At 43.6% G+C, this 12,032-nt stretch overlaps 1 protein-coding gene across 2 annotated transcripts in view; it reads left to right on the forward strand.

The window, feature by feature from the left end:
- The first annotated feature begins 2,290 nt into the window (after window positions 1-2,290).
- The window catches only part of MAP3K3 (mitogen-activated protein kinase kinase kinase 3), a 40,576-nt gene continuing 30,834 nt past the window's right edge, over window positions 2,291-12,032 (forward strand). For both annotated transcript variants that reach the window (XM_052785153.1, XM_052785154.1), the window contains exons 1-3: window positions 2,291-2,518; window positions 9,255-9,376; window positions 9,741-9,830. In XM_052785153.1, coding sequence (XP_052641113.1) covers window positions 2,515-2,518; window positions 9,255-9,376; window positions 9,741-9,830 — 216 coding nt within the window. In that variant the 5' untranslated portion in view covers window positions 2,291-2,514. The remainder of the gene's footprint in view (window positions 2,519-9,254; window positions 9,377-9,740; window positions 9,831-12,032) is intronic.

The raw sequence follows: 12,032 nt of genomic DNA on the forward strand, positions 1-12,032 counted from the left end.
AATGGCTGTAAGCTGGGCATGAAAATGGGGTAGAATAAACAGGAAAGCTAGAAACACTTTTCTAGCATCAGAGCGGTAAAACAGGAGGGACTAAAAAAAGGGAAGTCTAAACACTAACAGCATCAGTCCGGTTTTAAGATGGGAGCTTCGAAGTGGAAGCTATGGAAGTCATCTAGTCCAACCTTCTGCTGAAAGCAAGCCAGCTTCAAAGTTAGGTTATTGGCTTTGTCCACAGCTTCTTGCTCTAGAGAAGCTGGATCTGTTGATCTAAGCATTCCTTTACAGATTTGCGTGTCTACCTAGTCTGATATAGTGAGATCTTTTTATTATCCCATCTAAAGAGTTAAAAAAAAAAAAAAAAGATAATTAATGATATCACAGATATTATTGTCATGCTTTGGCTAAATCCTAAATTCCTCCCAGCGTGTGGGATTTAGATTCCTGCACTTGCCCACCCTTTTGAGAAATTTCCCTCTCCAATCCAGTTTTCTTCTTTGTGTGGCTTATCCAGTTGATATAACCTCTTTGACATTGCTGCTGTGTTGCCTGCAAGCAAAACCACTTAAAAAACAATACACTTGCTGCTAGACGTTTGCCAGATTGAAAAGCAGCTGCTAAAACATCTGCTCGAGGTGGGTTTCCCAGCAGCAGGGTGGCCATTGCTGTGCCAGGGAAGAAGGGCTGTACTTCTTCTTAAAAAAACAAAACCCCTCTGCTGTCCCTTTTGTGGAAAAGACACTATAAAAATATCATCTCGCAGGTGGACTGGAAGCAGAAGTTGGGAAAGAGCAGCTGAAGCCTGGATGTCACTTTAAAAGGTATGATTTGATTTAATCTCACTTTACGAACTTTGAGTAGAATTCCTGGGTTAGATTGGACGATCACAGTAGCCCTTCTTTGCCCTAAAAGCTGTGAAAATCTGTTGTGTAGTATGTTTGGTTTGTTTTAGGGCTTTTCCCCCTCAAAGGTATTTGTATTTAGTGACACTGGTGAGCTTTTTAGCATGAATGTATTCTGCTTATGGTCTCTGTGTTCAAGTTGGCTTGACAGAACTGCTAAATCTTAAAAAAATTGTCATCAGGTGTCTTAGTGAGTGAACTTTCTCATTAAGATAAACTCCTAAATGAAAGGGGAGGAGATGCTGAACTTGAAATACATTAGGCTAGAGTTCAATTCTGCAGGATAGATCCAGAACTTTACTTTCACGTTGGGTAACTTTAACAGATAGAATATGTGATTACAGTATTTAGAAACATTGTGATTGTGGAGAAAATGAAATAGTGTGTTTGAAGGCTTAAAAAAGGGAAAGAGTTTACTCTGTTACTTTGACGTTTGTCACTTACTGCAGCCCATGGGGAACTGCGGGGGACCTGTGATGGCCTGGAGGCATAGTCCCGGTTTGATGGTAACAGGATCTTTTATTAAAACCGCAACTAGAAGATAACATCTCTTGCCACAAATGGCCTGAGTGATGCCATGAGTAATTGTCTCTCGCTTTTCTTTGGAAACCAAAAGAATCCTGCTTTTTCAGCGTCTTTTGGACTTTTTAACGCTCTTGAACTGGTTTTGGTTGGGGGTTTTTTTGCCCTCTTGAAAAGGTGCTTTTAAAGCAACAATTAAACTCATTGCTAAGCTCTACTTACGAGGAGAGCAAACCAACAGGGTCAACGTGCACAGGACACGTTCCCTCCGCCAGGACGCTTTGATGTCCACCCAAAACCTGGATGTGGAGTCTGCGAGAGGCGGATGCTGGGGACCAGGCAGGGAGGGACAAGGAGGTGGGAGAGTGCCCTGGTGCGGGGTCGGGTCGTGGATGGGGTGAGGCTGGATCCTGGCTGCTCGCAGCAGGGGACGTGCTTTTTGCAGCCGCGGCCGGGCTCTAGGACCCGGCCGCGCGCCCCGGCTCTAGAACCCGGCCGATGGGGCGGGGCCGCGGCCGCGGAGCCGCCCGTCATCCTGATTGGCAGCTCTCTCTGGGTGGGGCCTGGGCTGCCTCCGCCTAGTGGCGGGAGGGGGGGGCGGGGCTAGCCCGCGAGCGGAACGGGCCCCCGTGATGGGCAAGCCGGCGCGGCGGCGGGCGGGGCGGGCGGGCACGGCCGATCGCACGCCCATTGGCGAGCGGCGCCGTCGGGTGGGTGGCTCGGCGGCGCGGATTGGCGGGCGACGGCGGGTCGGCCCCCTGTGATTGGCAGGCGGCGGCAGCGGGTGCGCGGCGGCCGCCGAGCGGTTTGTTTTGCTCGCGGCCCGGGCGCCCTGTGGCGGCGGCGGCGGGGACCGACCGGGACCGCCCGTCGTCCGTCCCCCGTCCCCCCCCCACCCCCCACCCCCGCCGCCGCGGCGGGATCCGGAGCGCGGCCGCCGGAAGGAGGCGGCGGCGGCGGCGGCGCGGGCCTGGGAATGTGGCGGCGGCTGTGAGCCCTCCCCCTCGGCCCGGCCGCCATGGAGCCGCGGCGGTGACAGCCCCGTACCTCAGCGCGCCGCCGCCCGCCGGGCGCGGGCCCGCCGCCCGCCGAGATGGGTGAGAGCCGGGGCGGGGAGGGGGGAGAGCGGTTCGCTGCCTCGGCGGGGCCCCGGGGCTGGCCTCACGGGCCTACGGCGGAGGGGGCGGGCCGCGGCGGGGGCTCCCCGCCGCACCGGGGGCTCCCCGCCGCACCGGGGAGGGGGGCAGCGGGCCCCTGGGCCGCCCCGCGGCGCGGCGGGCCTTCGGCAGGCGGTGAGCGGGGGGGCCGCAGTCTGAGGGAGCTGAACTGCAAACCGGTGCCTCGGCCGGGGCCCCTCGGGGCTGGGGGGGGGCGGGGGGGGGGGTGTCGGCCCGCGGCCTCGGCGGTGCGGCCGCCGCCGTCCCTCGGGCCGGCTGGGCGTGCGGCCACCGGAGGGTCGGTGCTGGACGGGGCCGGCTGCCCGGCGTGGCTTCGCTCCCCCCGGGGTGGTGACATGGGTCAATAGCTGGGCCATCGGCTGAGCGGAAAGCGCCTGCTGTGGGCAACCAGCTTATTTCAAAGGATTTCTTTTAAATCTTGGAATAAACGTGTTGTACTAGAAAGCGCGGTGAGTCCCGGGGCAGTACAGTAGCGCTGCCTGCCCCAGCCACACACAGACACGCACGCACCCGACCTCAGACTTTTACTAAAATTGGCCAGACAGAGTAACGGAGGATCAGTAGGTCAGGCTTCGGGGTTGAGGGAGTTTTTGCAGCCTCTAAGAATCGGGTTGTCTGGTTTTGAGACGGGAATTTATGTGCTTTAACTTAAAGGGGAAAATTGTTACTGTGGTATTAATTGTAGCTTGGGAGTCTATCAAAATAGCTTTTTCTCTATGCAGCTTCCATTGAATTCTCATTTGCCATACTTAACCCAGACAGTAACACATTAAAAACAAGCAAAGGAGTTGGATGAACTGTTTTTCAACAGTAAAAACTTGCTATCAGAAGTTGCCATAACTGAATTTGAATGATTAATTCTTTTGGACTGTATGTCCTGTATAAAGAACTGCTTATGGGTTTGGGGTTTTCTTGTGTTACCTAGCTCCCTTCTGAGTTTAAAGAGGGGTCTCATGGACTAGAATTAAAAAATTAATTTCTCTAAACCAGAACTTACTCATTTGCATATTGGCAAGGGAATTACTACTGCTGTCGTAAGTGCAGGGTTGCATTGCTTTGTGGACTACTACTTTAATGTTTCTTCCCTACAACTCAAGTTTAGTTTTCTAAGACTGTCCTTCATTATTTAGTCTATATGCATAATTAGTTCTTATATTTATACTATAAATTCATAAAGCATTGCAAATGTTGCTTAAAGCAAAAGTAAAGCAACTTCATTTCCTTTGTACTCTGCTTTGATTTTATAAATACAACAAATACATGCAGATCCATCAGTAGACTTCTCTTTGTAAAAAGAGAGGCATAGTATTATTTGGTCTGTATCTTCTCTAAAGGAACCAGCCAGATGGTATATAAGCTTAAAATAGTTGAGAAGGAAGAAGTTGGATTTCCACAGAAGTGTTTTCCAAGGGCAATCGGACACCTGCTTGTAAACATGTGAGTGCAAAAGTACAATTTCGTGGACCACTCCACCATAGCATTGTACACTTGTGCTGGAGTAATCACAGTACAGCTGCAAGCAGATCGCTCATGATAGGAAAGATCTTACCTAAATTCATTAGGCCATTGTGATCAAATCATCTAAAGGATGCTGGGTAACAGGCTAGATCGCACTCTACTTTTCTTCCATCTTGTTTTTAGTAAACTAATCTGAAAGATACATGGGGTGGTTAACAGTAAGAGCTTGGTATCACCATTTCTTGTAACTCGTTTGGTGCAGCTGAAGCTCACTGAGGATGACTCTCTGGCCCTTTACAGAAGGGGCTATGGCTGAGGGTTATTTCCTTACAGAGAGCTCCTTGGCAGCATTTAAAATAGATACTTGCTTCTAATACTGAGAAATATGTATATATCTGGGAAACAGAGGGGAGAGCGGTGTTTGGGCTGGATGGTGTGTGGCAGGCCTAGACGAAATGCGCGCTGCAGGCCCAGCTGCAGTTGAGTCTTTCCCTCGATCTGCTCTTTTTTCCTGCCTGTGTCACTTCCTTCCCTTGGCTCACACACGCACCCATAGCAGAGCTCGGAGCTCCCGGCTTTAGCGGCAGTGACACCCCTGGTGTGCTGTGGGGGAGGGGAGCGGGGCTGAGCCTACAGGTTAGGACCAGCTTAAATCCCAACCTTTTTATTTAATTTGTGGGTAAGAAGAGGTACCCCAAATATGTACCGCATGAATCGGGTTTGTAGAGAAGCCCTGATTTTTCTTTTAAGTCTACAATCCAGGTCACTTGCAATTTCCTAAAAATTACGCAGAACAGCATTTTTTTTATCACTAAGACTGTCGCAGAATACCCAGTGTTTCATTTGATGGCATGTTGTGAAGGACTCAAAATTAAACTTTTTCAAAAACTTTTTTCAGAACTTTGACATAAACTCAGTTTGCCTGCCTCACTTGTGAAATTTACTCATTGCCCTGGGATCTGCTGATCATTTGTACAAGCAATCGGTTTTGCTGTTGTAGTGGTAGATAACAAACACACGCTTATTTGTTCACTTTTTTCTTTTTTAAACAAATGCGGCATCATGCCTTCTATTATCATGCTATATAAAATAGCATCCTGGTTTATAGGGGTTTACAGACTTCCTGTTTTTACCAATGTGCAGATGCTTTTACTCTGTTTGAACTTTGTGATTTTTTCAAAACCGTTTCCATTTCTGCCACAGCAAATACACTGACTTGCTCAGACCTGTGTAATAAACCACATATTAGTTGAAGTAAATGCTTTATGCAGAGGAATAGCTTTCTCTGTGAGTTGCAGTTCCCTTTTATCGATGTTATAAAAATCCTTGAGTGTAGTTTTTAAAACATGAAAAGCATTTCCTGGACAACATCTTTCCCGCACAAAGCAGAACTGTGTTTCCCAGACCTACTGGAGACCTAGCAAAACAGGGTCTCTCAGTGCACTTCAAAAATTGCTTAGTTTTCATTTGTAATAACTTTTGCATTGTGTGATTAATGTGATGCTGCTGCACGTGCTTCTTTAAAGTCAATCTACGTAAATCCTCTGTTTTGATGGAAATAAAGAAGTATTCATGCTTTTCAACGTTAAATCCATCACAATGCTATCCTAACTGGAAACATTTTTTCCCTACGCAAACTCGGATCAATGTGTGATGTTTATTTTGTTTTAAAAAGATAAATACTCCATCGTTTCCTACCTCACCAACATAGGGATTAATTACAGAATGTATGTTTTGGAACTAGGGAGCCAATAGCTCAGTGTAAGGCTGTTAAAACATGTATAATCACGCCAGATTCAAATTCACCTGAAGTTGTTCCATCAGTCTTTGATAGTACATTAAGTGTTCCTTTTTGCGTGGATGCAAGTAACGTTTCAGCATTAGCACTTGACTACAGAGGAAACTGAGTTTACAGCGAGTGAGATACAGGCCTTGCAGTGCACTAACTGGGGTTTAGATGCTTGCCAGATGCTGCTCTTAAGAGTTTAATGTCTTAGCATATTGTAAATTGACAAGTTGCCTTAGCTCATAAACAAATTCACTATGTAGCTGAGCTACAGTCTTTATTAAGAGATACGTAATTGGTTAGATGCCTGTCTTCTTTGCCCACTTCCTCATACAAATGAGATGCTGTAAACCAGCTGACTTTATACACAGCCTGGGCTTTGGGATCAAACACCTGTAGCTGATGGTTGCATTGTAATTGTTGATCCTTCTTTTCAAGGGATGTGTCATACTGTTTAGATGGGAATTCTTATTTGTAAACATATTCTTTGATTGACTTGATTTCTTGTCATGAGTGCTTAGTTATAAACTGCTTTCATAGCTGTTTTGCTTCTTGCCCAAAGGAACTCTGCCAAGACAAGCTCTTCTTCATCCTCCTGGTATCTGGCCAAACCCAAACTGCACTGTAGTGGAAAACTTGTATCCCAGCTCTTCACAGCATGTTTTGGGTGGTAGGCACTCCAGGGGTATGCCAGTCCATAATTTCTAATATTTTGTTGTGCAAAGTTATAGTCTTTGTCTGCCAGGTGACTCAAAGGCTATGCTTAATATCGAACAAGATTAAAGAATAAGAGTAAATTGGAGACACTCCAGTAAGGTAAAAGGTTAAACCTTCAAATGTAAAGTTGGAAACAATTTGGGGGTGGGGGAAGTTGTGCTGTTAGCTACCTGGAACTTTAACTTCGTTCACAACTGTTTTTTCACATTTTCTTCCCACAAGGGGTTACTTAGTGCCGAGATAGATCCTAGCAATTATTTCCTTTGGCTGATGTGCTTTTCAAAAAAGCAACCTCTTGCTTTGGTGGTGTTACATATACCCCTTGCTTCTTTTGCATGCAGTTGGAATTTCAAGGAGTACTCTCCCTTCTCCACTACCACAATGTAGTTATTGTCTCATTTGGCTTGTCTTGGACAGCAGAGATTTGGTGGGTTTTGATTTTGGTTTTTTTAAGTAACTTTATTTTCTCTGTTCTTTCCTTTTTTAAGAGTTTTACTCTAATTAACACCTTCTGCAAATGCATTGGGACATTTCTTTCCATTCCCCCGTCGCCTGGCCTAGGCTTGATGGTTCTGTTTTTCTGGTAGTACATAGTGAAGACCATACTGGAAGTACCTCTGCTCTAGTGTTTAGTACTCAGAAAGCTAAAACAGACTTTCTGGGCAGAAACTATTGGTTGTACCGTTAGTGTGACTGTTGTCCTGATGGGGACTTTTTTAGATGTTGCCCCCTTACAAACAGGTATATTTTTCCCCCTTTTTGCTTGTAAATTTTGGTAGCATTCACTCCCTGTGTGCTTTAGAAGCTGTACGTGTCCCACAGCTGTCATCTTTTAAGCATTGTGAAAATCTAGTTTGTTATTCAGACATTGATTATGAACCCAGTCTTCTGCATAAAACATAAGCTTCATTGCGAGACACTCGTGAACAAATGCATAACATGAAATTGAAGAAACAAATAGTCCCAATGAGTCCCCTTTACAGAGAAATACAGATGCCAGACAGTCCATCATTTAATGTACAGCAACTGTTCCCAGGACAACACTTCCAAATTGTAAGCCATTACCTATCCAAACCAGTCTCATAAGTCAGAAACAAATGTATAGCTATGCTGGATTTTTAAAATCAAGTTTTAGTTATTCACAGATCAGCCTCAAAAATGCTTATTTTGATTTAAGCGTGTCAAACTGATATGTTTAAGGACTTTGGGAAGACAGGAGGACTCTAGCATATCAAGCGCTGTGCACCTGACACTGTCATACAAGTAGGGATGTGATAACCTTATCTATGGATTTACTGGTTCACATTGCTTCCAAAAGTTCCAGCTGTCAAAAAAAAAAAAAAATTGCATCCAAACTGGTGGTCAAATCAAACCAGACTCATTTAGAAGATTCCTCTTCTGGGCATGTTCACAGCTGATCTAATCTCTGGTTCAAATTTCATGCCTAAATTATGCCTCAATATCAGGAAGGATTTAACTGGACATATTATTTGCCAAGGAAACAATGCTTTATCCCTAAAAACTCTGGAGTCTGGATATGTGAGGCAGCAGCCCAGCAATACAGTAGGCGTGAGTGTGCCAATAGCAGATCCTCTGAGTGACAGCATCTGATGCTGCTTTGTTACATTGGTGGCACAGCGCCTAGGAGCTAGCACAGTCCCATTTTGAACCAAACATCATGTGTCATCTTCTACCATTTGCAGTATCGAGGAATTTAGGATTGTTATGCTTGCAAAAGCAAAGGATTCTTTTCAATAGCTTTTAGACACCTTATTTTATGGTAGTGTCCATCACAGCCCAGCTACTATGCATTTCTGTCCTTTTTTGTCTTTATTTTTCTCTAGGCTTCATACAAAATTCTGCTAAATATCGCTTCTTTCCGCAAAACTAACAAGCAATGGAAGAACACTTTAAATTGATTACATCAAGAATCTTAGCTTCAGAAAGTAATTTTCAGTCAGTAGTATGTATAAGAAGTATTTCAATGTGTGCTTTTTCTTTTCCTGCATTTGCAAGAAGCCTTGAATTGAACCTGCTGCATTATACTCTGCCAGCAGACAGTGTTCTTAATGCTGTGCGATTTTAATCTGTTCAGTAGATCCTGAGGCCTCATAAAATGGTTTGAACTTTGTTCCATCAGCTTGTTTTGGGGAAAGAGAGGAATGTGTTGGGGAAATCAGTGCCTTTGAATTCAGAGATATTCTAAGATGACTCTTTGTCCAGATTTTCATTTTTCTTTCTACTGGCTGTGGTTTGTTCCGCTAGTAAGCAAGAATTCTAAGTTAACAGGATATAAAATTGGAAAGAACAGATTCTTACTGGGTTTTCCTTGGCAGAAACACATCAGTTTGGCCTTTCTAAATGACCTATGATGATCTAGCAAATCTGTCCCAAGTTGTGCTGTTTGTTGTGAAGCAATTTGAACAGAACCAGGGGCTGGGGATATTTATTCTGAACCTTACTGTGGCCAAATCATTCTGTAACATTGGACAATGACTTAAAATTTATCTGTCTGTTTACTACTTCATGATAGTAGGTTGAGTTTGGGCTTTTTATGACTAAAAGAAATTACAGTGTATTTGCAAAGATCCTAAAAAGAATTGTCTTTCTATGAGCCAGCAAAAAACAAGTACAGAAGTGTTACAGTTGAAATTCACCCAGGAAACTTACTACTAAAATTCTTGTGCATCGCAGATGAACAAGAGGCCTTGAAATCCATCATGAAGGACCTGGTAGCACTCCAGATGAGCCGACGTCACAGACTGACTGGATATGATACCATGAAGAATAAAGACACTGCTCACTCCAACAAACAGGTAACAGGCCATTTAGTGAGTACTTGAAATCGTTACCTGGAGGCGGAAGAGACAGAGTAGGTTGGCGGTGGGTCTGCTGCGTCTGTTCTGTCTTGTGCTTCTGACTGCTGAAGCATCACAGATGGATTAGCTCCCTGTTCTTGCTTAGGCTGTGTTGCCAACAGGGTAGCTTTTTTATTTACTTACCTTTATGGACTAGGGAGGATACAGTTTTGATAATTTGCAACATTTTAGTATTCTGCCTTCCTCCCACATGTGTTTTTGATGGGGTTTGGTGTGTAGATTAGCTAAAAAGTTTACCAAGTGGTTTTCTGGTTTCACTGTTGTGTTGCCTTTTTTTTAAATGACTTTATTATTTTTAAAGAAAAAACACAATGCCAGCAGTCCACCCCTCTTGGGCAGCCCTGCAATAACGAACCAGTGTGCCTCTGCAGTGGAAGAAAAAAAAATTCCGGTAAGAAAACTGGCTTCTTATTCAATATTAGCAATTATAAATTAGGAGCATGTTTTGAAGTTGTGTGCAGTGACCTTTATAGAATTCATTTAAGCAGGTGTTGGAGGCCAGGAAAGCTTTTCTTTACTGACTTTGTCATGGTGTAGCGGTATGATGCACTTTTCACTGTAGTGGAAATAATACTTAAATTCAAAGCAGGGAACTAAGAAGCATAATGATGAAAAGGAAACAAGTATTTCCATTTCTGATGCAAAAGGAGGCCACGTCAGTTTAAAGCTGCATAAAGCAGTCTGTAGGATAATGAACTAATGCTGGTCTCACCTTCACATGATTCAGACTGCATATGAATACAGAGTGAAGATCCTGATAAAAGGTAGTCAAACTGAAGTCGATCCAAGGACAGTGAAGGGGATTGTCTGAAAGGACTGGCTTTAGTGAAACTGTAATAAACCTTGCTTCAGTGAAAAAGGAAACAGCTATTTGCAGGTGTCTGAATAGAGGCAATGTCCTTAGCGGGGAGGATTGTCTGGAGTTACCCAGTCCTATGTTACATGAAGATGGGAATGAAACTAACCCTCATTTGGGTATGGGGATGTGAAGTCCATTTTTCCAACAGAAATACATTTCCCAAGGTAATAAAGTGGCAGGGTCAATACTTTAAAGTCTCTCTAGGTTCGTTCAGTATTGCTAGAGACTCTTTTTCATAGAGAAAACTACTGCATTGACTTCCTAGTAGAGAGAAAGGATAGAATAATATTGCTCTGTCAGTATATGCTGTATGTCATTTTAATGAAATACTTCAATGCAAAAGCAACAATTTCAGTAAAGAATTGTCTGTCCATTACTGTCTTAAAAAATTAAATCAAGTTGCTAGCAGTTAAACTAACATTAAGAGGAAAGTTGCCTGTATCAGTAAAATAACTCTTTCTGGTTATATTCCTATTACAGGCTTAAGCTTTTTGCAGCAGGCTTTAAAGTTCATGCCTGTCTCTTCCTTATGCTTTGTCTGCTCATAATCTACTTGTTCAGTTGGGATCTGGGATTTCCTCAAATGTGCTGACAAATCCGTAGATGGAGTAGTACAAAATCCTTTCCAAATCACTTTGAAACGTAAATTCAGGGATGTCTTAAACCAAAATCTGTAATCATTATTTATGACACTGCATCACAGAACTGGAATGCTAAAGTACTAAACTTGGATTTGATTTCTTACTCATCTCTTAGGACAGTTTATGCAAGTTGCTTTAAAAAGTGGTTTATATAGGTGATAGGTTTGCTGCTTTCAAAGGAAACAAAAACCACTAGATGTTTAACTCCTTTAGGTTCTCTCTGAAATCTAAACACCAAGATCACTTTGAATACCTTTTCTTACATCTTTGAAAAATAGACACAAATGGCCAGTGTTTGATCCTTTTGGAAAAGTCATCAGGAGGAGCCAAATTTCCCTCTCCCCACCTTCCCTTTGTTACAAATTACAGGTGTGAAAGCATGCAGTGGAGTTGGGAAAGATACTGTAGTTTGCTTAGGTACCAGCAAGTTTAAGAAGGGTTTCCACAGAGCCCAGAAGATCTTTGTGTTGTCTAATTTTAACTAACAAGAGCTTTGTCACTTAGCTGTTTCATGACCTAAAACACATCTTGAGGTCAGAAATTTAATCTGAAAAATTAAGTTCATCCAAACAGTCCTATTTGTTTCCCTTAGACAGGGCTATTTATAATAGTATAGCATAAAAAAAAAATCCAGAGCCTTCCTTCCCTGAAAATCCTAATGTAAAGAATCATTTCTCCATCCATTATGTCTAAGAAACAGCTCTTTCATCAGTAGTTGGCTGGTGGACATCTTCTAAAGTTTATTATTCCTGTGCTGTTTGTTGCATTTTTCCTTTACTGTTCAATTAAAATGAGCTCTCTAGAATTTGCTTCATTTTGGTTTTTTGTAGAGTAAGTTCTTTCTCTTCCCACATCTGAGAAAATGCCTTTGGTAAAGTTACGTGTAAATTACTGACCTGCACATGATCATTGCTCTGATTGGGAAGCTCATTTGTCATGACCAATTCTGTACCTGCAGTATTGCTGCAGGAATACTGTGTACTGGCAGTGATTGCATGGGTCCCTTTGAACTGCATTCTTGACCACTAGGCCTGCCAGATACTTCCTCTAGCTAAAGAGCATTTCCTGGCCACATTTTTTTGAAGTTCCTAGA

The sequence above is a fragment of the Harpia harpyja genome, chromosome 4 (genome assembly GCF_026419915.1).
Source record: "Harpia harpyja isolate bHarHar1 chromosome 4, bHarHar1 primary haplotype, whole genome shotgun sequence".
Taxonomy (NCBI): domain Eukaryota; kingdom Metazoa; phylum Chordata; class Aves; order Accipitriformes; family Accipitridae; genus Harpia; species Harpia harpyja.